The sequence below is a fragment of the Gymnoscopelus braueri genome (assembly GCF_963280865.1).
Source record: "Gymnoscopelus braueri genome assembly, chromosome: 13".
Classification (NCBI taxonomy): Eukaryota; Metazoa; Chordata; class Actinopteri; order Myctophiformes; family Myctophidae; genus Gymnoscopelus; species Gymnoscopelus braueri.
In genome coordinates this window covers 24,965,686-24,990,307 of record NC_137615.1, presented here as the reverse complement: position 1 = coordinate 24,990,307, position 24,622 = coordinate 24,965,686, and the positions used below count along the sequence as shown (strand labels likewise).

At 41.2% G+C, this 24,622-nt stretch overlaps 2 protein-coding genes across 4 annotated transcripts; both read right to left on the bottom strand.

Annotated features, from left to right (window-relative positions):
* Nucleotides 1-6,283: 6,283 nt before the first annotated feature.
* On the bottom strand, nucleotides 6,284-12,065 carry rpl3 (ribosomal protein L3). 2 transcript variants are annotated; one of them, XM_080447687.1, is made up of 11 exons: nucleotides 12,024-12,065; nucleotides 11,274-11,466; nucleotides 10,583-10,751; nucleotides 10,100-10,235; nucleotides 9,653-9,839; nucleotides 8,942-9,102; nucleotides 8,754-8,855; nucleotides 8,532-8,627; nucleotides 7,583-7,702; nucleotides 6,709-6,781; nucleotides 6,284-6,406 (listed from the first exon to the last, which is right to left on the bottom strand). In XM_080447687.1, exons 1-10 carry the CDS (start codon nucleotides 12,024-12,026, stop codon nucleotides 6,737-6,739), a joined length of 1,212 nt encoding a protein of 403 aa, XP_080303813.1. In that variant the 5' UTR covers nucleotides 12,027-12,065; the 3' UTR covers nucleotides 6,284-6,406; nucleotides 6,709-6,736. The 2 variants fall into 2 exon arrangements, with proteins under 2 accessions (XP_080303813.1, XP_080303814.1); XM_080447688.1 differs by lacking the exon at nucleotides 6,709-6,781.
* Nucleotides 12,066-12,987: 922 nt separating this feature from the next.
* slc25a39 (solute carrier family 25 member 39) lies at nucleotides 12,988-24,057 on the bottom strand. Of its 2 annotated transcripts, XM_080447692.1 has the most exons (12): nucleotides 23,741-24,057; nucleotides 21,358-21,463; nucleotides 20,640-20,699; nucleotides 20,320-20,364; nucleotides 19,157-19,266; nucleotides 18,532-18,599; nucleotides 18,110-18,234; nucleotides 17,053-17,226; nucleotides 16,695-16,804; nucleotides 15,033-15,114; nucleotides 14,842-14,922; nucleotides 12,988-14,650 (listed from the first exon to the last, which is right to left on the bottom strand). In XM_080447692.1, the coding sequence occupies exons 1-12, from the start codon at nucleotides 23,756-23,758 to the stop codon at nucleotides 14,532-14,534; spliced, it is 1,098 nt and encodes a 365-aa protein (XP_080303818.1). In that variant the 5' UTR covers nucleotides 23,759-24,057; the 3' UTR covers nucleotides 12,988-14,531. The 2 variants fall into 2 exon arrangements, with proteins under 2 accessions (XP_080303818.1, XP_080303819.1); XM_080447693.1 differs by lacking the exon at nucleotides 20,320-20,364.
* Nucleotides 24,058-24,622: the final 565 nt, after the last annotated feature.

Sequence of the window (24,622 nt, the reverse complement as noted above, 5' to 3'; positions counted from 1 at the left end):
TGTGGTAATTATTTCATGAAATAATAATAAGCTTTTAAATCTAACCCTGAATAGAAAGCAGTAAAAAAAAAAAAAAGAAGAGGGGTGGGGGAGATAAAAGAAGTAAAGTAGGCTACACAACACAAATTGCTCTGAGATGCGTGAAGAAAAAGGACCACTCTGCTCTGCCCTCTGGTGGTGTGATGGGATAGTGAATGCAGGCTCCCTCTGTCAGCCCAAGGAACGCTGTGTCCATGGACGGGCTTGGAATACTGATGCCACAGTGCAGGGGTGCAGGAGCTGCAGTCTGGCACGCTCAGGCAAAGACTAAAGGGCTCATTTACACTTTCTTGTACGACCGTGTCGCTCGATAAAGAATTTTCGCTGAGCGACATGGTCATAGCATACCTGCCAAGGCTGCCAACCTCAGACCGTCCGATAACAGGAGATTTTTTTCCCAGGGGGGGGGGGGGGGCTCTTGACCACGCTGGGCCAAAATTTCCTGGGGGTCGGCTGGGGGTCCCACTCCCCCCCAGGACACAACAGAGTAGATGTAATTTCCAGTATTCTGGTGGATTTTGGGAGTTTGACACTTTTATCAGGCTTTACTTACATAGGATCCATTAAAAAGTTAAAAGTAGCAATAAAAGAGCCATATTTAATCATATTTTGCTGGGGACCCCCCCCATGGACCCCTGGGGGTCCCCGGACTCCACTTTGAGAACCAATGCTTAACGCTTTTTGAAAGTCCTGAAAAAAAAAACAAGACTCGCGCAACAAAAATCGGCAAGACACACCATCTCCGGTTTACTTCCGTATCTGCATAGTCTCGCGTCTCGCGTAGCTATCTGCGTGAAGTGGGCGGACGCCTTTTTAGGAGACCGGAAGCAGGTTGGTGTCCGCCCACTTCACGCAGATAGCTACACGAGCCGCGAGACTATGCAGATACGGGGAGTAAACCGGAGATGGTGTGTCTTATCAAATTATGTTGCGCGAATCTTGTTTTTTTTTTGTCGATCTGCTGTTTTTGCTATTTTAGAATGTTTATGCTGAAAAGTAACAGTTTTGGCCATAATGAGGTTTCCGCCCGGCAGACAATATATTAATATTTATATTGTACATGCAAAATGAAAACGTATTGTTACTGCAATGTTTCTTATTTTCATTTTCATTTGTAATAAAATGTCACTGACATCACAAGGTATTCTTCATTTTACGTATGGTCCAGTATATTATTAATTCATATCAGTCACTGTATTCCAGTGGGGCAAGGCAGCCTACTGTAAGTCTTAAACAAAATATATAAAACATAACTAACCCTCAACAGTGGGATAAAATCAATATGGTAACATCTTATGCAAATGAGCCATGCGGTCGAATGTAAACAAATCGCTAGTGCAGTCTGGATCTGTCATAAGAAAGTAGGTAGCTGATATATTGCACTTTTACCTTAGCGCTAGGTATACTCTTGGTTGCTTGTTTTTGCAGGAAATGCACTTAAGACTTCTGGTGATTAGTAGTTTCGTTCCCTACCTATGTTGAATGCACTTATTGTAAGTCGCTTTGGATAAAAGCGTCTGCTAAATGACTGTAATGTAATGTAATGTAATGTCATGACCGTTATGGATGAACTTTAACTTGGTGTTTGCACTTTCTCCATTTTTGACCCGTTCATTCATCTACATAAACGTTCGGATTTCAAATATAACGTTTTTGACCCTGGCGTGGGTGGGAGTTGAAAGTGTGACTTCTGCTTGTCATGTGGCTGCTCTATCCATAGCTCAGTCTCAGTCGGAAGAGCTCTTGACTTCAGACCACAAGATCATGGGATCGAATCCCAGCACAGGAACCTTGGCATCTGAGCAATCTGGCTCCCACGGGTCTACTATCTTTTTTCGCCTTTATCATAAAGGTTGCTGGACAATATATCGAGGATGAAATGCATAATTTATTAAATAATATAAAGGTAATATCAAATACATTGTAACAAATGAGAGACATGACGCTTTATTAGCAAGACAGTTTTTTATTATATTATTCCTCATTTTGCTGGTTTCCCCTGAAACCCCTTTACTGTTACAGAGTAGAACTGCCTTAGAATCTCTGCTGATGATGTGGCCATAGCTGAATGGTTAGAGAGCCTGCCTGGCAAGCCATATATCCCAAGTTCGAAGCCAGGCAGGCCTCAGCAATGTGTCAAAGTGTCCCTGAACAAGACACTTAAAAGAATAGTTCACCCAAAAAATACTTATTTTCTATCAATTACACACTCCATGAAGCCTTGAATTTATGGAGATTTTTTAGTTTTTGACACATTCCTGAGCACAGACTCAGACATATTGGTTGGATGCATGGCGCATATAATAGGCTATCGCATTGTAGATTAGTAGGCGATAATTCCAATATTCACTATACACTCCTCATGTTTAAGCCTAACTGAATTATATATTTATGGACTTGTATATAAATTGTATATATTTTTGGACGACTTGTGCATTTAATTTGTCTGCAATACTTTGCCACGCTTTCTCCCTGGATCCATTTATTGCGGGCGTGTTTCCTTTCTTGCTTATTATACATTTTACTTCCTCGTATGATTCCGGGGAGACATCAAATTTCTCTTTTGGGTCTTGAGTCAAGACCCCGGCTCCCGGGGAGACATCAAATTTCTCTTTTGGGTCTTGAGTCTTGGGACTCAGTACGCAAAAGAGAAATGTAATGTCTCCCCGGGAGCCGGGACCCAAGCCTCATAGGCCTACCACAATGCATACATTAGGTTTGAAGGCCCCAGACCTGCTGTCCTTTTACACATTTGCCTTCCGAAATTGTTAGCGATTCAAGCCAAAATAACAAAATGCCTTGTGTTCTTGACTCTTATCTGATTCTAATCGACCTCTTGTTGTGTGACCAGGCTTTTTTGTCATTTTTGATTGTGTGTGTGTGTGTGTGTGTGTGTGTGTGTGTGTGTGTGTGTGTGTGTGTGTGTGTGTGTGTGTGTGTGTGTGTGTGTGTGTGTGTGTGTGTGTGTGTGTGTGTGTGTCTGTGTGTGTCTGTGTGTGTGTGTGTGTTTTCACCATCAGACGAATCAAGTAAGAATATAAGCCATGACAGCATGCCCTATATAGTAAAACTATTCAGCCAGACAGCCAGATCAAATGAAATACACTTCACCTAAAGTAAACAATGAGAGGAGATCCATTACACTCCAGCCATTCCTGCTCCACACCACAACAAAGAGAGGTACATTTTATATCAGTCTATAAAAAGTGAATTCCTCTCTTGCTGCAACCAAGTTGCATAATGGGAGAGAAGAATAGTACACAAAAAGCAAAAAAACACCATCGGTCCAGTAGCTACAACTGAAGCCTGTGGCCTCCATCAATGTGTAATAATCGTTTTGTTGTGTGTGGTCCTCCCCGACAGTCTGTCCCCTATCAGACACCACACACCATCACAGTCAGTTCCCTCACTTAGCTGGGAAGCCCAGCACTGACTCTCTGCCAGACTGCCAGACCTGGACACCTCCTCCACCTAACCCTGCACACACACGCACACACACACGCACACACACGAGCACGCACACGCGCGCGCACACACACACACACACACACACACACACACACACACACACACACACACACACACACACACACACACACACACACACACACACACACACACACACACACACACACACACACACACACAGCTATGTGGTAACATTCATGCAGGCTAACACATGGGGATGCACACACCTGCTCACATACAAAGGCAAACACACATACTGTACAGTGTACACTATAGGCACATTTGCTTCCTTCCTCCTTCTCTCTCACGCACGCACCCACGCACACACACACACGCATGCACGCGTGCAAATCAAATGCTTGGCCCACCTCTCTGCTGTCCCAGCATGCACCCTGGTTACCTGGCTCCAATCCCACTAGCAACAGCTGCTACCTGAGGACTGATGGACACTGGTCTGCAGGATACACCATTTGAAACAGTGAACACACGCACAGGCACAATCTTGTCCACATGCACACAAGCGTGCGCACATACTGTGCATCATTGGTTCTCAAAGTGGGGTCCGGGGGGGTCCTTGAGGGAGTTCCAGGGGGTCCCCAGCTAAATGATGGATAGGAACTAAATGGACCCTTATGGGTCTGTAACAAATGGAACCAAATGGACCCTAACGGGTCCGTTTGGTTCCATTTGTACACTCTCAGAGTTACATTAACATAGATTTTACAATATAAATTGGGGTCCCAGAGAAAGAAGTGCCATTAAATGGGGGTCCGTAGCCTAATGCATGTCAAACTGGGGGTCCTTGAAACAAAATGGTTGAAAATCACTGCTAGAGCTGTAAAAATCTTCTTTTATGGGGGTTCTTGGCATATATTTTCAAATGGGGGTCCGCGGGCTAATAAGTGTGCATTTGGGGGTCCTTGGCATGAAAAAGTTTGAGAAGCACTGTTGTACATCCTCATAGACATGCAATACTAGCAGTGATGGATCATTTGAATTTATGAAGAATTTAACTAATAGAGTTGAATGGTGCAGAATGACACATTCAATGTTTGGAGTTGCTGTCTTTAACAGCTATACAGACTTGTGAAAACAGACCCTAAATGGCACTGGGGGAGCAATTATTATGGTCATTTTGGACAACTAACTTCCATACTGTAGAAAACAAATTATGAATGAGGAGCTTTGTGGGTTTGTTGGGACTGTCCCTGGTTGTGCTTCTGCAAGGCTAGGGTTAGTGCCTGGAGATTATATAACAATGGAGCCACCACCTCCATGGGTCTGCTCTGGCCACAATGACATACTGCCCTTCTCCACTCTTCTCTTCAGTTCTCAGATAGCTGCAAGCAACACGGTCATAAACACCTCCATATATTATATACACAAACTATAAATTAAGTTTCAGGCCTGCGTCTAATGCATGATTTATGCTACAATGTGTTGTCACACAACATATTGTAAAGCAGGCTTCACGCTTCTCCTCCCCCTAGACCAGGGGTGCAAATGTTTTCAGCAATGAACCCAGAAATATCAGTCCATTGTAGCAACCCTAAACCAATGTAGTATTAATTCATGATAATGTTTTTAAAAAATCTAAATGAGGATAGTCTAGTTAACACATATCGCCCCTTTATTCAGGGAAACCAAGCAACATGTTTTGACTAAAACATGTCTTCAGGCAGTTGTTCAAGGCACGCTGGTCTGCTCTAAAGGTACATCAATAAATGCTTGTAACAAAATGTTTCCCTGAATTCGCTGTTATGTTCCACTATGTTAGAATTACCCCATAAACATTTAAAAGGTTTTTTTTGTTACTCAATTGCATATCATTCTAAATTTACAACCCAATAGATATCTCCCAAAGGTTTGTTCAGCATTACACTGTTTTAGACCGCACACCACACCACTTCTTAAGGGGATGCGATAAAGCGTCATTGTTATATCATCCCATTGAGGCCCTTTTCTTTCCTCACTTCTGTAGAACTGCTTTGGTTGGGGAAAAAAATACAGAAAATCGCAAAATGCTGCTTGATGGAGAACAATTGTCCCCGAGCTTCTAAGGCGTTAGGTTAATGGGAAGTGAGAGACCTTCAAAATCTTATGAAAATCCACTTTTCTGCAAAGAGTGCAGAATATTATGCAGCGTTGTCTTGCAGAGGCATTTTGAGGGACATCTGAATGGCTCTCATGGCCCCTCTTAGGGTCCCTCTCATTACCTGCTGAAGTAGAGACTAACATTTTGGCAATGATGAGTCAGAGGGTGAGACTTACTGTACAGTGGCTGCTTAAGTTTTGTCTGACGTCAGCCAAATCCTCAAGGACACATATGGCCAGTTAATGCCATGTTAGCTCAAAGGAATGCATATGTGGCCACACTTTTATATTACATGTTTTGGCATTTATGGAAACACAATGTTGTTAATTAAAACTCAACTACCCTTTAGCAAAGTAAACATTATATATCCAACATGTCCCCTTTATGCCCAACATTGCTTTCAACTTGTCAAGACACCTGACCAAATCATGTTTTTAAAATGACTTCTACAACAGCACCAATTAAGTACCCCTGCTGAATTAATTATTGACCAGCTGTCATTTGCAGCACTCCCTACATGCTGACTCAGGTACAACTACAAGGTTAATACTGACCAAACTCCCATCTCACGGCTTGAGGCAGCCATCCTTAATCAGACATTCCTCATCATATGTCAACCATCTAAAATTGATTTAAACACAACTATAAAATTGATTTGACAACTTAATAAGCAAAACAGTCTTTGTATGTTTTTTTGTTGTTTTTAATCAAGAGGTGTACTGCATGATTACATCAATCCAGCACAAAAGGACAGGGGCTTCAAGCAGTCTCTTCCTTGACCAAGCGGTCCTTCTTGAGTGGTCCCTGTAGAAAGAAAAGACAGTGTCAGTCATGCACAGACAAACTATTTTGCAATTGACCAACAGTTGACCAAGGAGGCGGTGTTCCCAATGAGTGAACAGGGAGCTAGCACAAAAGGGCACTGCTCCCCTGCCTCACTGGAGCTCAATCTGGCACTGGAATGGAACCCAAGTTCATAATGAGGTGTGAACCAGGTTACGTTCAGTGCAAGGGGTTGCCTGTGTATATCAGAAATATGATACTAGATTTTAACAGTTTATAAATATAGCGTATAGAGTTCTGGATTTCTGTTTGCACCAACTTACATCAATCCAGCACAAAAGGACAGGGGCTTCAAGCAGTCTCTTCCTTGACCAAGCGGTCCTTCTTGAGTGGTCCCTGTAGAAAGAAGACAGTGTCAGTCATGCACAGACAAACTATTTTGCAATTGACCAACAGTTGACCAAGGAGGCGGTGTTCCCAATGAGTGAACAGGGAGCTAGCACAAAAGGGCACTGCTCCCCTGCCTCACTGGAGCTCAATCTGGCACTGGAATGGAACCCAAGTTCATAATGAGGTGTGAACCAGGTTACGTTCAGTGCAGGGGTTGCCTGTGTATATCAGAAATATGATACTAGATTTTAACAGTTTATAAATATAGCGTACTGGATTTCTGTTTGCACCAACTTAACATTTTACCAACTAAATGCATGAATGCCAGCGAAGATAAACTGACATTTTAAATATCATTGTATGCTTTTCCACTGCATGGTATAGGCGTAAGTACCAGGTACTTGATTTTTCACTGCAAATACCCCCTCAGTGTAGCTGGTAGTCATAGCGACATCCAACCCTCTGCGTAGGAGAGTGCTTAAGCACTTGTATGGAAACGATTTCTATTTCACCTATCCAGTCCAGAAAATGTTTCCCATAACATGAATGCAAGAAATAGGCCATGCCATTTATCATTACACTTCCATGCAGTTATAGAGTCAGTTGTTGAAGCAAGTGACAAATCAGTGGTGTGCAGACCTTCTAGCATTAGCTCCTCTGAGGTGATACAAATACGAGGCACTCTACAACTTTTCTAAGTTGGAAAAAATACCAAAAATATGAAGTTGAGCTAGTACTATGCAGTGGAAACGAGTCATGAAGGTCTTGAAAGCTGCTGTGGTGCAATGGGAAATGCATTAGTCTTACCATAAACGCCTTCTTTTCCTCTGCAGTTTGGAAGCGACCATGTCCAAATTTGGAAGTGGTATCAATGAACTTAAGGTCGATCTTCTCCAGGGCACGACGGCTTGTCTGCACCAGCAGAGACTGGAAAGGGGGTAAAAATAAAATGTTAATACATTTCGCCAGCAGAAACAGCATTAAGAGGGTCAGTAGTTCAAGCCAACGGGTAGCGAACAATTTAAGATCCACTGGGTTTCTGCACTAAGAAACAGCAGTCCAGATAAAGTGTTCCCAGAGAGTGAACAGGGAGCTAGCACAAAAGGGCACTGCTCCCCTGCCTCACTGGAGTTCAATCTGGCACTGGAATGGAACCCAAGTTCATAATGAGGTGTGAACCAGGTTACGTTCAGTGCAGGGGTTGCCTGCGTATATCAGAATTATACTAGATGCTAACAGTTTATAAATATAACAGAGTACTGGATTTCTGTTCGCACCAACGTGACATTTTACCATCTTAATACATTAATGCCAGTTTAAATGTGTAGCTATACATACAAAAGTCCTGCTCAAGATGTGTAGAATTTAGAGCAAGTCAGATAAGAGTTATCCATCAACTAAACCTGGGGATTACGTGAACAGTACATCAGCCAGACCCTGGGTACAGCTGTTCAGTCATTTTTAAGAAGATTCTGCCAAATACCATAACATTTACCATAGATCAACATTTTAAACCTTCATTAATAGGAACTCACTCATGTGAGAGTTCACCCACCCCCCCATTAAGAGGTTAACATGGCGTAGTCATGAATGTGATTCTACAGATTTCTGCCACTAAGCGCACCAAACCTGTAACAGATTTTTGCTATGCCATGATTGGTGCAAAAGGTTAGTTTAGTGGCTGCTCAGATGTCCAAGCGTTTAAATGAAAGCAGATTAAGGATTTGTCCAGTCATGTGCGTGCATCTGGTCTCACCTTGCGCAGAGTGAGCACCCTCTTTTTGGTCCCGATCACACAGCCCTTAATCATGATGAAGTCGTTGGTCACCTCTCCATAATGCACAAAGCCTCCCTTGATTGAAAATAAATACATTTAAGTTAGAACACGTTGAACAGAACAGGAATGCGACACACTTGCTGAACACGTTGAACAGAACAGGAATGCGACACACTTGCTGACACACTAATACACACTCACCATGGGGTTGATGCTCTTATTGGACAGATCATATTCGGTAGAGGCATTGTTCTTCACAAGCTTTCCATCTTTGTTGTGGAAGCCCTGGCCGATCTTGTAGATCTACAAAGAGGAGATGGTTAACACCTACAACTCAGATATGTGCAATTTAGAAAATCAATGAGACCATGACAAATGGCGTTACCCACCTTCTTGTTGATTTCTGTGCGGTGGTGGTAACCCTTCTGACCAGCACGGGCCACAGAGAAGGCCACACGGGCAGGATGCCAGGCACCAATACAGGCAACCTTGCGCAGACCACGATGGGTCTTGCGAGGAAGCTTCTTTGTATGCCAACGGCTGGTAACACCTACAGGGCAGAAGACAGGGAAACTTTCAGTCTTGAGAAACTTGCGTTTAAGTCAAGCACTTTTGACACCATTACCATGTTAGTCAAGTGCTTTGATGTATACGTTAAAGCTCCATCTTAACAGCAGGCATCTTACACATCATTACTGCCATCTAGAGCGCAATAAATGTTATTTTTTGCAATTGACCAACAGTTGACCGAGTTGGTGGTGTTCCCAGAGAGTGAACAGGGAGCTAGCACAAAAGGGCACTGCTCCCCTGCCTCACTGGAGTTCAATCTGGCACTGGAATGGAACCCAAGTTCATAATGAGGTGTGAACCAGGTTACGTTCAGTGCAGGGGTTGCCTGTGTATATCAAAGTGCTTTGATGTATACGTTAAAAGCTCCATCTTAAACATCATTACTGCCATCTAGCGTGCAATAAATGTTCATTGAAAACATAGATAAGAAAATGTGTGATTCATATTTTAGTAAAAACATGCAGCCCTAGGAGGCATGAGTGCTGCCAACCACCTTGTTAAACGACACACCAAGGATAATTATGACATACCTTTGTATCCGTGACCCTTTGTGACTCCAATGACGTCAATCATCTCGTCCTGGGAGAAGACTGTGGTGATCGGTACGGCTTGTTCCAGCTTCTCACGGGCCCAGTCAACCTTGTCAGCGATGGAGCCTCCGTTAAGCTGCACCTCCATGAGGTGAGACTTCTTCTGCCTATGGGGCAGTAGGCGCATCTGCATAGATCAAAACACAGAGTCAATACAAAAAGAATGCCCATAAAAATTACAACACTAATCTCTGTAAATACAAGAGCTTGTGGTGTCAGAAGGAAGGCAGCGGATTTGTCTCCTCATGTGGGTCGGGCGCCATGCCTGACGCTGTTTCCGTGGTCTCATCACATACACACAAGGGGGAGAATAGGACTTGGGTGATAATACAATGTACAAGGGGGAGAATAGGACTTGGGGTGATAATACAATATACCGGTACAAACCTGAGTGTGGGCCAAGACACGGATGACCTGGCAGTACTTCTTCATGGATGCAAAGTCCTTCTCCAGCTGCTTTTTGCCATCGTCATCCTGCCACTTTTTGCAGTACTTGGTGAAGGCCTTCTTCTTGGACTTGTACCTGTGAGCATGCAGCGCGACCGCAGTATACAAGAGAGAAGCACAGGTTGGCACAGGTCCTTCATAACCACAGTGGGCCAGAGGAAGAACACAATGCACAGCTGTTCACCCTTCCTCCTTGGAGGAGGAGACGGGCAGTCACAGCTTTTAAACCAGGAGGTTTCGGCTCATGGCTCGGTTTCTAAGAAGCACTTTCCACCGGCCAGAGGAGCCCGGAGCTCATCAGGCCACGAGGCACCTGAGCGGAGCTGCAGCAGGGGGCCACCGTAATGTTAAACACTTAACATTTGCTTCAGGTATTCCTTTAAAATATATATTTTGAATTCAATTAAGCTCAAGATGACTTACCAGTTCTTATAGAAGCGACGCTTGCACTCATCACTGATGTGCTCAGCGAAGATGGTCTTGAAGGAGCGCAGGCCACGGGGGGTCATAACGTAGCCCACAACACCAACCATGATCATGGGAGGAGTCTCCACTATGGTCACGGCCTCAACCACCTCCTTCTTGTTCACCTCTGTAAAACATACAGCCTCGAGTCATATACACTCATCAGATTTTTAAATGCAGCCTCAACTGTTATGATAGACTGCACTCAGTACTCGACATTCATCAAGGGCTACCAACCCACTATGTCCGCCCGTCGAGAAGCTTCATCACAGACAGACCACCATGTTATAGAAAATATAACTTCAGCTACCTCTCGTATTCATGAAAAAAGTACTGTATTCTGATAGTAATCATTGCTACAGAGCGTTTGTTCGGTCACAGGGGTCTCTCCAGCTGTTTAGTGAACAGAATATAGTACATTTTCAGGTAGGTGACAACATTTAAGCCAATCAGGAGAGATCACTGAAAATGCATTTTCTGTTTCATAAAGAGCTGGAGACATGGAGACTCGTTCACTGAACAAACACTCTAGCAATGAGTACCATCAGAATGGAGCATTTGACACTTATTTTAACCAAAGAAAATCACAAACCCTACCTTTAAGTACTCCCATTTACTGTATCATGTTCAAAGTAAAAGCTGCACTCACTTGAGCCAGGTCGGTCGACCTCACGGACAATGTGGGTCATGCCAGCCTTGTAGCCAAGGAAGGCAGTCAGGTGGACAGGCTTGCTGGTGTCATCCTTGGGGAAGCTCTTCACCTTGCCCCGGTGACGCTTGCACCTCTTCCGGGGCAGGAAGCCCAAGGAGCCGTGTCGTGGAGCCGAGAACTTACGGTGAGACTGTGGACACAAGACCAGTTGTTAGTAACAAAGCTCGGGGCACACGTACAGTAACAATGCAATGCCCTCCCCCACATCATTATGACACTAGTCACCGCCAATCATGTAATGGTAAGGTCTTCACCATTTATCGTGATGAAGCTAGTTAGCATTACAGCACCATATGTCAAACATCCGCAGCAGCCTCGTGTTGAGACGTCAGCCTGACTGAACGTTAGCATTAGCAAGCCTACTGCTGGGTGGTGACTTTCATTGCGTTTGTGATACAAGCAGTTCAAACAACATTAAATCACTTAAAACTAGTGATTAGCTGCAAGATAATTGTCAACAAATTTAACAACCTCAGTGGCCTACTCCAAGCAGCCATTTTGAACCTCTGAATAGCCGGTGTGGCTAAACGCGCATTAGGAAAACCATGTAATTCAATATGTTCGTGGCATCAATATCTCCACAGGCGTGTTATGCACCTAAGATATAATACTTTAGAATTCGAACACAAATTAATACACAGAGGATGGTTTAGATAACAAGCAGATGGCTCTCCACAACATGCTCACCATTCTGTCTCCAATCCGACTGAAAGAGACCGTGAGAGGGGAGGAGACTGCTTTTATACAGAAGCAAACATCGCGGGATCCAGCGTGACTGTCCTCGTTCAAGAACCTCCTCTAGTACATCACTCTATAGCCATTAGATGTCGCTGTCCGATTGTTCGAAAAGGCTATATTATGTTCTACATCTGATTTCAAAGAAAATAATGTTACTGTAGTTACAAAACAAGCTCGAAGGGCACCCAGAAATAGCGCAGAGGTGCTGACCATGTTGCAAAAGCATACAAATGAAAAAAATAGGTCGCATAGCTCGTAGCCACAATACAAAAGAGCAATGTATTAAATACATTATTAAGAATCCAAGTAACTATCGACCTAGCCTCGATCTCGAGGCTTTTATTGTTTACTATCGACCTGACAAAAGGTCTTCTTCAGGGATCTACATCAAGACAAATGAACCTCACTTATATAGGGAAGAACACACAGGTGAGTTCCATCTGGAGAATGGAACTCACCTGTCACCTCTCATCAGAGTACCCTAAGGAGGGGCAACCAATTATCAAGTGTATTTTACATTTTAAATATTGTTGTAGATCATGGGTTTTGTAAATGTATTATGGATGGATGTTGCAATACATTGTCAAAGCTTGATAATTGTATGCCCCTCCTCCTAGTTATGGTATCCTGATTTGAGGACAAATGGAACTCACCTGTGAGGTTCACATTGGTACCACTGTCGGTATGACATGTCACATCCATGATCACATTCACATCACATACACAATTGAAAGGTATTTCAGAAATACAACTGGTGTGACATTCACATTATGTACAGCCAGAAAAATGTATCCTTAACATTCCATTCAGAAAATGGAAATACATTCAAAGAAAACGACACAGGACATGTATTTGAACTTTTAAGGCAACAATTTAATGATTCAGTGTTGTAGCTAGGTAACATGTTCTGACTACTTAATTGGTTTGTAATATCTACAAATATTATTGAACCAATAATAAAGCACCCAAGACATCCATTAAAGTTTTCAACTCCTATCAATATTGATCTCTAACAGCCCCTGAGAACAAATTAATATAGACAAGTTATCCCAAATTGTAGGATTACTTTTTTTCAGAGACTTTCTCAGAATACAATAAAATGTTCTGCATTTTTATGATTTCTCATGATTTGTCACACAGAGCCACACAAAGAATTGCCATCTTTTTGGTGAAATGAAGATTTGCTTTCTTATTAACTGAAGCTTGAACGGTGGAATAATATCTCCTATGGCTTTCTTCCAATGATGAGACATGACAAACATTCAACACAAACTATTTTATATTACAACAGGATAGTCTTTTTATGTGCTGCAAGACTTAAGTGCTACAGATGGTCAAGTTTATTCATACAAAACGGATGTATCTGTCAGTCAACCACTCTATTATTCATGAGGAAAGAAAATCTGGTCTTGTTTGCTGTACAAGCAAACCAATATGCTTATCTGCGACACACTTTGTGAGCTAGCAGACCTGATATTTTCAGTGTGCGACACAGAATATAAATCAGGCTATATATACACACTAAACCTCATCAATATATCTCCTGATACGCTGTAGGACGTTCTCATTCATCACATTGCCTATAACTGGAATTTCCTTTTCTTCTGTCTTGGTATTTCACTGTCATTAAACTGATGTACGATATAACCAAAAACATTAAATAAAAATCATTACACCTATTAATTGAATTGTATTGTAATGAGAGACATATGCATGGCAATATTGTAGGGTCATTCAGTCTGATTAAATGGAAATGCACATACTGTACCATGCAGTGTCTGAGGCATTACTGAGGCTGGGGAATGAAGACCTGCTAGCTTGTCTCATTTTTCATGCAGTTGCAGTCTTTGAGATTTTTTCTTTTTTTGCCCATGATGCAATTACACATCATACTATAGATACCAAGAATTAGCATGTCCCATTAAGATTCAATTGAAATACGTGTGTGTGTGTGCCTGTGTGCCTGTGTGCCTGTGTGTCTGTGTGTCTGTGTGTCTGTGTGTCTGTGTGCCTGTGTGCGTGCGTGTGTGTGCGTGTGTGCCATGCCAATGTGCTTTAGAGTGATTCCTTTTGTAAGGCATCCAAAATACAATTCACCCATCTGTGCTGTCACTCATGACACTCATGCCTAGAGTGTCATTGGACTTCTTGGCTCATCATGTTGTGCAGAAACTCTTTTCAGGTTAAATGGATTAAATCCTGTCTAAAATCACTGCACAGTCAGCGTGACAAACATGGGAAATGTAAGGAGCAACCTCACTGAAACGTGAGTCCATAAAAGAAGCAGACACTGGACTGCTGCACTGGAAAACAGCAATTCGAGGTGATCTTTTCCCTCAAGCTTCTGTTTGAAGAGACTTGTCAGAACTGTCCTGCACAGCGGTTACATGTGCAATGTTATGTAAATAGCCTCTACCCGTTAACGCGGGATCAACCAACATCAAGAGGAGAGATCCTTCAAAAAGCGTGCTGTGCTCGATCAAGGTTCTTTTTCTGGAAGAAGGCCTTGCCAAACTCATAACTGCTGATCATAACCGCACAAGCTGGGGCCACTTTGATCACCCTGGGCAAGAAACCTACAGCACGAATGAAGAAGATGTACAGTCAGTACACAGTAAAACGTGTTCATTTAACTCTTAAAAGTGTAAAATTTGTCCTTTAAGGATACATTTTTATGTGTAATTCAGTTGAATTTCTAACATAGCTAAAGTAACATGGTATGGCGAGTTAAATCATTGAGTTAAAATAACAAGAGATGACTGCTTACCAGCAAAAAGGCCCCTGTAGCCCAACTCGGACCGTATTTCCTTCATCATGTGCCAAGTGGATGTGGTCTTCTTCAAGGTAACTACAAGGAAATAATGAACATTTTGAATTCAGTCGAGGGCATGGAGTGTACTTTCGCATAAGGGAATGCCCTCTAGAATACAATACTGGTTAAGTAACACAATAACTGACCTCCCAGCGTCTCCATCTCCCCCAGTTGGATCTGTCTCCTCGTCTTGACAACATCAAAAGGCAGAGTCAAGATTCCAGCAATCTAGTGAACATGACGATATATGAAAGTTAAGTCATATCTAGGACAATGTAAGCGCTCTCTGCCATACACTATAACAAATTGTGTGTATTATCGCACTTCTTGATTGTTACTGGGTCAAGTGATTACACCTATTATTCTCTCAGTCAATTGGTGGCTAGACCCTACCCATGTACCGTATAAGAGTGTGCTCCCACTTCCTGACTTATGCTGATGAAAATCCATTTGTGATCAAAACGCTGATCCTTGAATTCAAGAGCGGGAGCAAACAACAGTGTGCAAACTTTATCGTTAACTTTATGCATCTAGAACAATGCCCAGGCGTGGCAACATGACTGGTACTTCCAGAGGGTAGAAAAGCTTTGAAATGGAAAGCTTTCTCATTAAGCAGAGTAAGCATGACCTCTAGTCAACGAACAACAAAATAATAGGTAAATAGTCAAAGATATCAATGCATATCAACAGGTTCATGTTATTTTACAGAGGAATAACATTTTGTATCACAAATGTTGCATTACAGTCAATGAGAAATGATATTGCATATCAACAGGCTGATATTACTGTACAAGGAAATGACACATTTTGTATGACCAACATTACCTTACAGTTAATGAGGAACAAGTACAGTTCCGACAAACTAACAGATTTGTTAGATCAGACACTGCTTATGACAGATTTGTTGTGTCCTGAATTGCAAGAGCTGGTCGAACATTTGTCTGACTATTTGATTTATTGTTCTATAATGCAATAAAATTCGACCCGTCTACGACGTTGTTAAAACATTGCATAATTAAGTGTGACAATATGTACTTCTGTAAAAATTTCAAAGGCCCTTTTTGACAGTTTTCCTGTAATATGTAACCAGATGCAACAAACTGCTCCAACTGACTGGCGGACTGTTGAGACATTCCTCCATCCCACATGTATTCAAATGTTATGTTAGTAATACAATTTATTAATTATATGTAGGGCAATATACAAATAAAAATAATAAGTAGCTGAGATTTCAGAGACAAATTTAATACACGTGTGAAACTTTCATTTCCTCTGATGCAAGACATCTTTACCAATTGCATATTGCACCCTACTTCACTGTCCCGTTCAACCTCAGATCATTTTGACTTCCAGCCTACAGTAAACAATTCAGATAGAGTAGACATATGCCATCAGGCTGACATTTATCAACATGCCATTCATGATCTCCACTGAGAGGTTGTAAATGCTAAGTGGGAACATCACACTTTTTGATCGATGCAAGGCTAAAATATTGATTCAGATCATAACTGTATTGCAAAACGTGTTTATTCTGCAAAAACATATGGTTTTGAAATTAAAATGCCATAGCAGTCCAATGGCAATATCCTGAAGTGCTCAACGTTCCTTATTTCCATGCTGTTTTCAGCTTTGTAACGTGGTAGCTGCCTGCAGGCGTCACTTTAGGGGGAAAAAATGTGCCTTCCCCAATGAAAACACAGACATGTTTTTTAACCGTTTAACTGTAATAATCAGTCAAATGTCTTATTGTGGGCTAATGTTTAATTATCAACATCCCTAAAAAGGACTGCAGTTTTTTTGGTACTCACTGCTCCAGAGACAGCTCCCGCAGTAAAGCTGATGGAGAAGGTGGCCTGAGATGTATGGTACTGCTCACACAGCTGGGCCTTCACCAGTTCATAGTTAAACCAGTACAACGCTTCACAAACACACAGAAAGAGGAACTTATTTCCATGACTGATCAACTAATTAACTTGTGTAAATACTGGTGTCTTCCCGCTGTTTTGTACTTCACTTTCCCATCTAATTTATTGGGAGGCCTGGTTGTCCCTGTCCCTGTACTTGGCAAATAATGTGACTGGCATATTGGTATATTGATTTCTACTCAGTTTAGACTGTGTGATAATGCTGAGTGGTGTTGTGATTTTGGTGGGTCTCTGGTCTCACCTGAGAAGGGCACATCTCTCAAAACGGTGGGCCCCCAGCCCCTCCACAGGGAGAGCCAGCCGTCCTGGGCCAAAGCTGAACGGATACACACGTGCAGCTCATTGTAGGACAGTTGGCGGGACTGCATCTTAGTCCGCATCAGCTCCAGTGGGCTGATCACACTCACAGCTCCCACTGGATTACACACAAAACAAAGACAGCAACACATCATCATTACACCTATCAATGCATCATAAACGTATGCTTTTCAATGTGGTTTGTGCATGTGTGTGATGGTATACAACCTACTACTATCATGCCCGCTAGTCCACTTTGTTTTAATATGTCAATGTCACGTTTAGCCATGCTTACATGTGAAAATGTGAAAATAAATACCCATATGATGACGCCATCAAATACTCGTATACCACCTTGAAATACATGTGATGACATCATGATGCTGCTTTCACAATGTTGTTCGACCATTCATGCATGAGCCTGGTGTGGTTTCATTCGTTTTAGTTAAGTCTCTAGGCATTGGTAGTAATGTTAAGGTCAGGTGGGTTAAGGTTTTGGTTAGGATTAACGTCACTAAGTTTAATTCTTGTTTAGTGAACATAGGCCACAGGGCGGATAAGAAGTAATGTTCACGACACTCACTGACACATAGGCCTGTGACTGTGACTATAGTCGAATCTGATTGGCCAAATGTTGCCTATAGTCGACTAATGCAACACCAAACAAATACGTTTTTTTTTTTACTGTTTTTTTCCCCCTCTATGCAATAGAGGAACATTCCGTTTGGGCTGTAGGGGTGCTTAATGTCTGATTTAACTTATACTTGCTTGGTTTCTCTCAATAAATCATGATGTATATCCTATTTTTGGCAAACTATTACTTAATTAATATAGCAAATTAGGCCAATGATTTTTTTCATAATTCGACTAAGAGATTGGCAGTCGACTCAGACTCTCCTCGACTGATTAGTCGACTATTCGAATAATCGAGGTCAGGCCTACTGACACATTAAACCCATTCCTGTGACAATGGGATACTGGGTTGGTTTTATAATACTTACATCTTGCGAGAGCCCCAGCAACTAGAGGGATATGGTTGCCATGAAAACCCAGGCTGTATCTCAAGAAGTCCCGGAGTTGATCATAACAGGTGAAGTAGATGATCGTGGCGGGTACTGCCATCACTCTACACAAAGAATGATTAAATATCAACTATCAGTCACTGAAGCCAAACACTGGTAACATATTGACAGTTAGTTCATAGTCTGTTCTACCAGCTTCTTTGGCAAACAACCAGTGAGATGTAATTTTTTTTTCTAAATGTTCAATAAGTTGACTTACTGTATGTGGCTGCATAAAATCCTTAAACAAATAAAACTTCATTTTTGGCATTGTACACACAGTACACACGCAGAACAGTAGGATGATGTGAGAAGCCCTCACAGTGGTGTGAACCTGTGTTTTTTTTTTTTTAAACACTCACAGTGTTGGTGGTAACCCGCTCCACAAAGACCGGACACCCTCATGGCGTGTAATCTTCACAAAAGCATCCTTTGGGTGAGAAAACAAACAAACAAACATTTATATTTATATTTATTTAAAATATATTTATATAACAATGGAAGTAACCACAAAGTCAGCATCGTTTGCAAGTACCATACTGTAGAACGAACTCCCCTTGCAGTCAACTGTAGACTGACCCCCAATTGTCTACCTCTTCAGACTACACCTCACCCCCTAGCACCCTCTCCTTGTATCGCTTTTTGACACCTTTTTTCCTACAGATGTTAGTTACTATGCAGATATATGTTTGTTACTACATGTTGTCATGTTTTTGTTATTTTGTTTTCTTAACCACTTAATGTTAAGAATCTTATTTAGATAGCATGTTTGGAAAAATGTTTGTTTGGAATTATGCTAGATTCATTATTTACCTGGCATCCTACTTTCTGTGAGCCACTATATTGTTCTCTCTGCACTCTACTTGTGTGACGGTTTACCCTGTTGCTTGTTGATTAGAGTCCATGCTTAACTCTGCTTACTCCAAACTCGCACTTGTAAGAGTGTCTGCTAAATGCCTAAATTGTAATTGTAATAAGATTACTTACTAGAGTCCCACTGAAGTGGGTTGGAGTTTTATACCAGCTGGTGCAGCTGGTTCCATTCTGACAGACATAGATGTGATCCATCAATCCATTACAATACAAGAAACATTTCCCTGAGAGAAAGACATTCAACCAAAAAGTCAGTTGAATATATATATATTCTTTTTTTTAAAACATTTTTGGCCTTTATTGATAGTGTTTAGTACATAGACAGGAAATGGAGAGAGAGAGACGCAGAGTGCCGCATAGCAAAGATAGCAAAGGTCGTCGTGATCGGGACTCGAACCTGCGACACGCTGTCAGGCTGCAATGGAGCCTAGGTGCCTGGACCACTGGCCAAGTCAGCAGAATATATTAAAGGAGAACTCAGCTGTTTATCAATTTGATCTCTCTGTAGTACACGCAAATTATGTCACCGGAAATAGCCGATCTGCTATTTTTGTTAAAAAGTTTGAAGTACTATATTCTGATAGTAATCATTGCTACAGAGCGTTTGTTCGGTCACAGGGGGTCTCTCCAGCTCTTTAGTAAACAGAATATAGTACATTTTCAGGTAGGTGACAACATTTGAGCCAATCAGGAGAGAGCACTGAAAATGCATTTTCTGTTTAATAAAGAGCTGGAGAGACATGGGAGACTCCTTATATGGACAGGACACTCTATAGTAACGAGTACTATCAGAACATAGACCCATTATACAATTATTTGAATAATTGCAAATCACTTACCCTACCTTTAATGTAAGCATATAGATCTTCTCACATAAGAAACACAAAGCTATTAATAACACAGGCAAATGCCAATGGCCATTTGGCCACAATGATGGTAACATCAAGGCTGACCCAAGCTCTGTTTGTTTATTTAAACCCGTTTTTCGGTATTCAAGTCAGTAACTGCAGAACAAGGGTCTTTGTACAACCATTACAAAGGAAAACAACCCAAAAATTTTTTTAAATTAGTAATAGAGAAATTAAAAATGTGATTATATTTTCAGTATGGAAAGATTGCTATTAATATTGCTTGTTAGTGGTTATTTAGTTTTACAGAAACACTGTTGATTAGTTGGGCAAGCGGTGGCACTTGTTGAGCTACAGGTGCCAGAATGGTACATGTTGTTGAACTGGTGCCAGATTTGAGTAAGCAGAGACGGAGGGTCAGATACTCACACTTAGAGGGGCGGATGACACCACTCCAGCGAGCGAATTCACAGGCTAAAGCAAAAGAACCAGAGATAAAATACAAAGACGGTGCAAAAGACACAAAGAAGCAGTGAGGGGTTAGTAAACAACGCATGCCCGATATAGATACACAGCATCTACCAACAGCTCTCTCAAGGTCAGAGGCCTTACGAAACAGGCCTTCACCCGTTATGCAATCTAGCAGGAGGAATAACCTAACACAACACAAGTAGACAAGCAGCAAAAAGAGACAAACTGTGACACTGACTAAATAGATGGCAAGTAGTCAGTGCGCTGTATCGATGTACCTTGATGGAATGGCGTTCGCTGTGCCTGCAGCCTTATCTTCACAACATCCAGCGGTGTGACTGTAGGAAAAAGGAAGCGCAATCAGCACAAGCAATACAGTACATTTAGGAGGGTGGGTGAATTAGTGCCTGGGTAAATAAGGAAACTAATGAGTAAAACTCTTTGGCACAAGTTTCTACTTTTCTGCTTTAAAGCTATCGACAGAGGCTGCCTGTCTTAGGTGTAATGGGAGTTTTTCCACGCTGTCGGTCCGTAGAAGCAGAACGCTGCTTCACCGTATTTTTTATATGTCATTGTAGGCACCTCGAGCAGGTCAGTTGTGGTTAATCCATTAAGATCGGGAAAGCATCTGTGCCAATTTAGATTTTAACCACTTTAACCATTATTTTATACTTTGGCTATTCAAAAATAGCAGATATACAAGCGTGGCACTTTGTGCCACGCTATGAGCTTGCATATCTGCTATTTTTGGAATAACTTGAACATTTGTGCAAATCTTTGAATATATATATTCTTCAAAGCGAACATTTTTAACTCAAACCTTTGCTTCTGGGGGTCCCTGGAACAAAAATATTTTGAGATGGGGTCCGCGGCCAAATACATATAATTTTGGGGGTCCTTGACATGAAAAACTTTTGAGCACCACTGAATCAGCCTCAGGTCTTAATGGGTTAATCAGTGTGTGCTGCGACATATTTCTAGGACAATTGATCTCACCAAAAAGTGATGTGACGAGAGCTCCAGTGCCAGACGCCAGCATCTGCTGAATAGGAGAGATCCCAGCCACAGGGGTGTGAACTGTCCGCTCCCTCATTCTGGCCACCTGACAGAGCAATACAAAGATATATGAAAACAGACAGAACACAAGCACTCCCTAATACCTACTAACTTTGTTGGTTATTCATACCTTGTTACATGGATGCCAAGAACTGAATGCTAAAGCTATGTGGCTCTGCATTATGTAAGACAATAAGTAAGAGTGCTAGTGTCAACGATGAACAGTAAGTAACTGAACACCGTCGTTGTGGTTGATGTTATGTCAGTGTCCTACATTTATCTGTAATGTATAGTGTGTGTAATGTATGCCCCTTGAGATGTTCCAAAAGTGTCCATCCATCGCAATATGAATTAGGGGAGAAAACTACGAACCAAAAACAAGACGAGAAGTCTGATGTTAGAAACTGTTAGATTTCTAAGGGGGCTCGTTTAAAATTAAGCAATATAGAGAAGCACTCAAAAGAAGACAAGAAAAGAAAGACTTTGAGAAGAAACTGGGATAGTTTACAGACAAAAAATTATAGAAGTCAAGTCACACACTGTAACTTCCAGTCAAGGCTTTATTTGTAGATTAACGTTTCAACACAAGGTCTTCTTCTGAAGACCTTGTGTCTGAAGAAGACAAGGTCTTTTGAAGAAGACAAGGTCTTCTGAAGATTTTTTTTCTTAATCCACTGTTGGTCCTGCACCTGCCATCCAGCGAATGTGCCCGTTTTATTTTTGCTATAGTTTACATACAAAAACCAGCCATCACTGTGAACCCACTGCTGCGCAAATGAGTTGCTGAGGAGCAGTGGTTGGGATACTCTGTTACAAGTAAAAGTCTGGCATAAAAAATTTACTTGAGTAAAAGTACAAAAGTATTGGTATCAAAATGTACTTAAAGTACCAAAAGTAGAAAGTACTCATTATGCAGAATCTATAAATGCAAAGTATAATGTATACATTTATAAAAATCTTTTGAAAATAGCCGATCTACAAGCTCACAATGGCATTGTGAGCTTGTAGATCGGCTATTTTTAAATGGCCGAAGTGTATAGGGTAAGTAAGTTGGTTAATGTATGTTTTGTAAAAATAATCCAAATTTGAAAAGTAACTAAAGTTTTCAAAAATAATTATAGTGGAGTAAAAGAAGTAAAAGTACTGAAATTTTGAAATACTCTAGTAAAGTAAAAAATACCTCACAATTTTACTTAAGTACAGTACTTGAGTAAGTACTTAGTTACTTTACACCACTGCTGAGGAGGACTAGGAGGAGGTGGTATAATGAAGGGTTTGACACAAAGATAACTTATCTGTTGTGTGCACAAGTCTGCAAGTGTGCAAGACATGTCCCTACACTACAGCTGAACTGACACATAAACCCAACAAAGAATATTGTGAATATTGTCTATGTGTAAAAAATAACATCCAGACATTGTAAACAAACGGTGCTCCACCATTAGAAGTCATTAAAGCAAAGAGCAAGATTTCACTTTTATCCTGATCTGCATGAGCGTGCCGTTAAATTACATTACATTACATTACATGTAATTTAATTTAGTGTGGCATGGACAGTTTGAACCTCATCTGTAGCTTATCCATCTGTTTGGCATAATTACTGAATTTGATACACAACATTACCCAGGCCAATAAGCCACTTGACTACAAGTGCTCTTCAAATACATGACAAAACCAGTCAATTAACAGAAAAATAATCTAATCATTTTGTGTACTTACCTTGATAAATTCCGCAATTCATAATTCGCAATTTATTAGGTTAATAATAATTGAGTTCAATCATTTACATGACCGCATACAGACATGATGACACAATTAAACTGCCTGACAAATTAGATTAATTACAAATGGCCAATTAGCAGCAGCATGATAACAGACACGACTAACTCATAACTCAAAGTCAGGATCATAGCTCTGACCTCAACTGTAGCCCAGTGTGTAGGCTACAGTACATTTATACAAGACACACCACCATCATAATAACAGTAATAATAATAATAATAATAATAATAATAATAATAATAATAATAATAAATATATGCCTACTCTTAACTTTTGTTTTTGCTTAGTGGTGTTAATGTTAAACCATTTTCCAAATATTTCATTTGGGAAGAAATGGCCAATTTCACACCCACTCTTCCTTGGTGCCCACCTGGCTGTTACCAGTGTTATTATGTAAAATGTAACCTATGAATTCTACCAACTGACGTAACATCATCTCAAATCAATATGGTACATCATTGGCTAACAAGAGCAGATTAGCAAGGTATAAAGAAAGAGATAACATTATGGACAGCGTGGCTTGAATAGGTTAAATACTCACGGCTTCTTTTCCTAACATTGTCGGTGTGTCGTTGAATCCGACGTGTTTTCATTCATTTTGTTCACAATAACGTTACCACGTTCAAGTGCTAACGTTACATAAACGCATGCTAGTAGCTCTCTGTACAGTCCATAGAGTTTAGGTACAGTCAGTCAGTGTCCACCATTATTACCAACCAGCAATGCATGTTTCCAGCTTGCGTTTTCAGAGCCGTTCATAAGTGTGAAATCGTGCTCAAAGATTATATGCAGATCTTTACAAACTGGAGTACACTAATTCCATACGTAAAAGCGATACAATACCCTACAGACTGCTGGGAGATCAGTTAAATTTGACCAGGAACCTTTAGCACCAGTGTTGCCATACTTTGTGAGAGAAATAAGCAACCAGGTCTTAGAAAACAAGCCCAAACAAAGCAACTTAGGTCACATGAGCAGTGAGCACTTTAAACCTATATCTATTTCAAAATAGCCGATCTACTTGTAGATCTGCTATTTTCAAAAACTCTTGAAATAAAATGTGGAATATTTGGATTATTTTTTTCAAACATTCTAACAACACAAATGCTCCCTGTTCCTGGCAGCGGCGGCTGGCACAAAACATTTTCATGAAAATATTTGAGAACCACTGGTTTAAATTAAAAAAATTTTTTAAATGGAAGCAAGCCTAAATAAGCAAGTACACTTCAGAAACAAGACCAAAAAAAACTACAAACCGCAACTACCAATTTTACAAGCAACTTTACAGAAAAACATACCCAAAGTCGCTTATAGTAAGCCGACATGGCAACGCTGTGTACCACGCCTCTTAAAATGATGGAATCACTACTGTTTTCCATTTCCAGTATAATATCAGACAGAATCTCCAGCGCCCCCTGGCGGA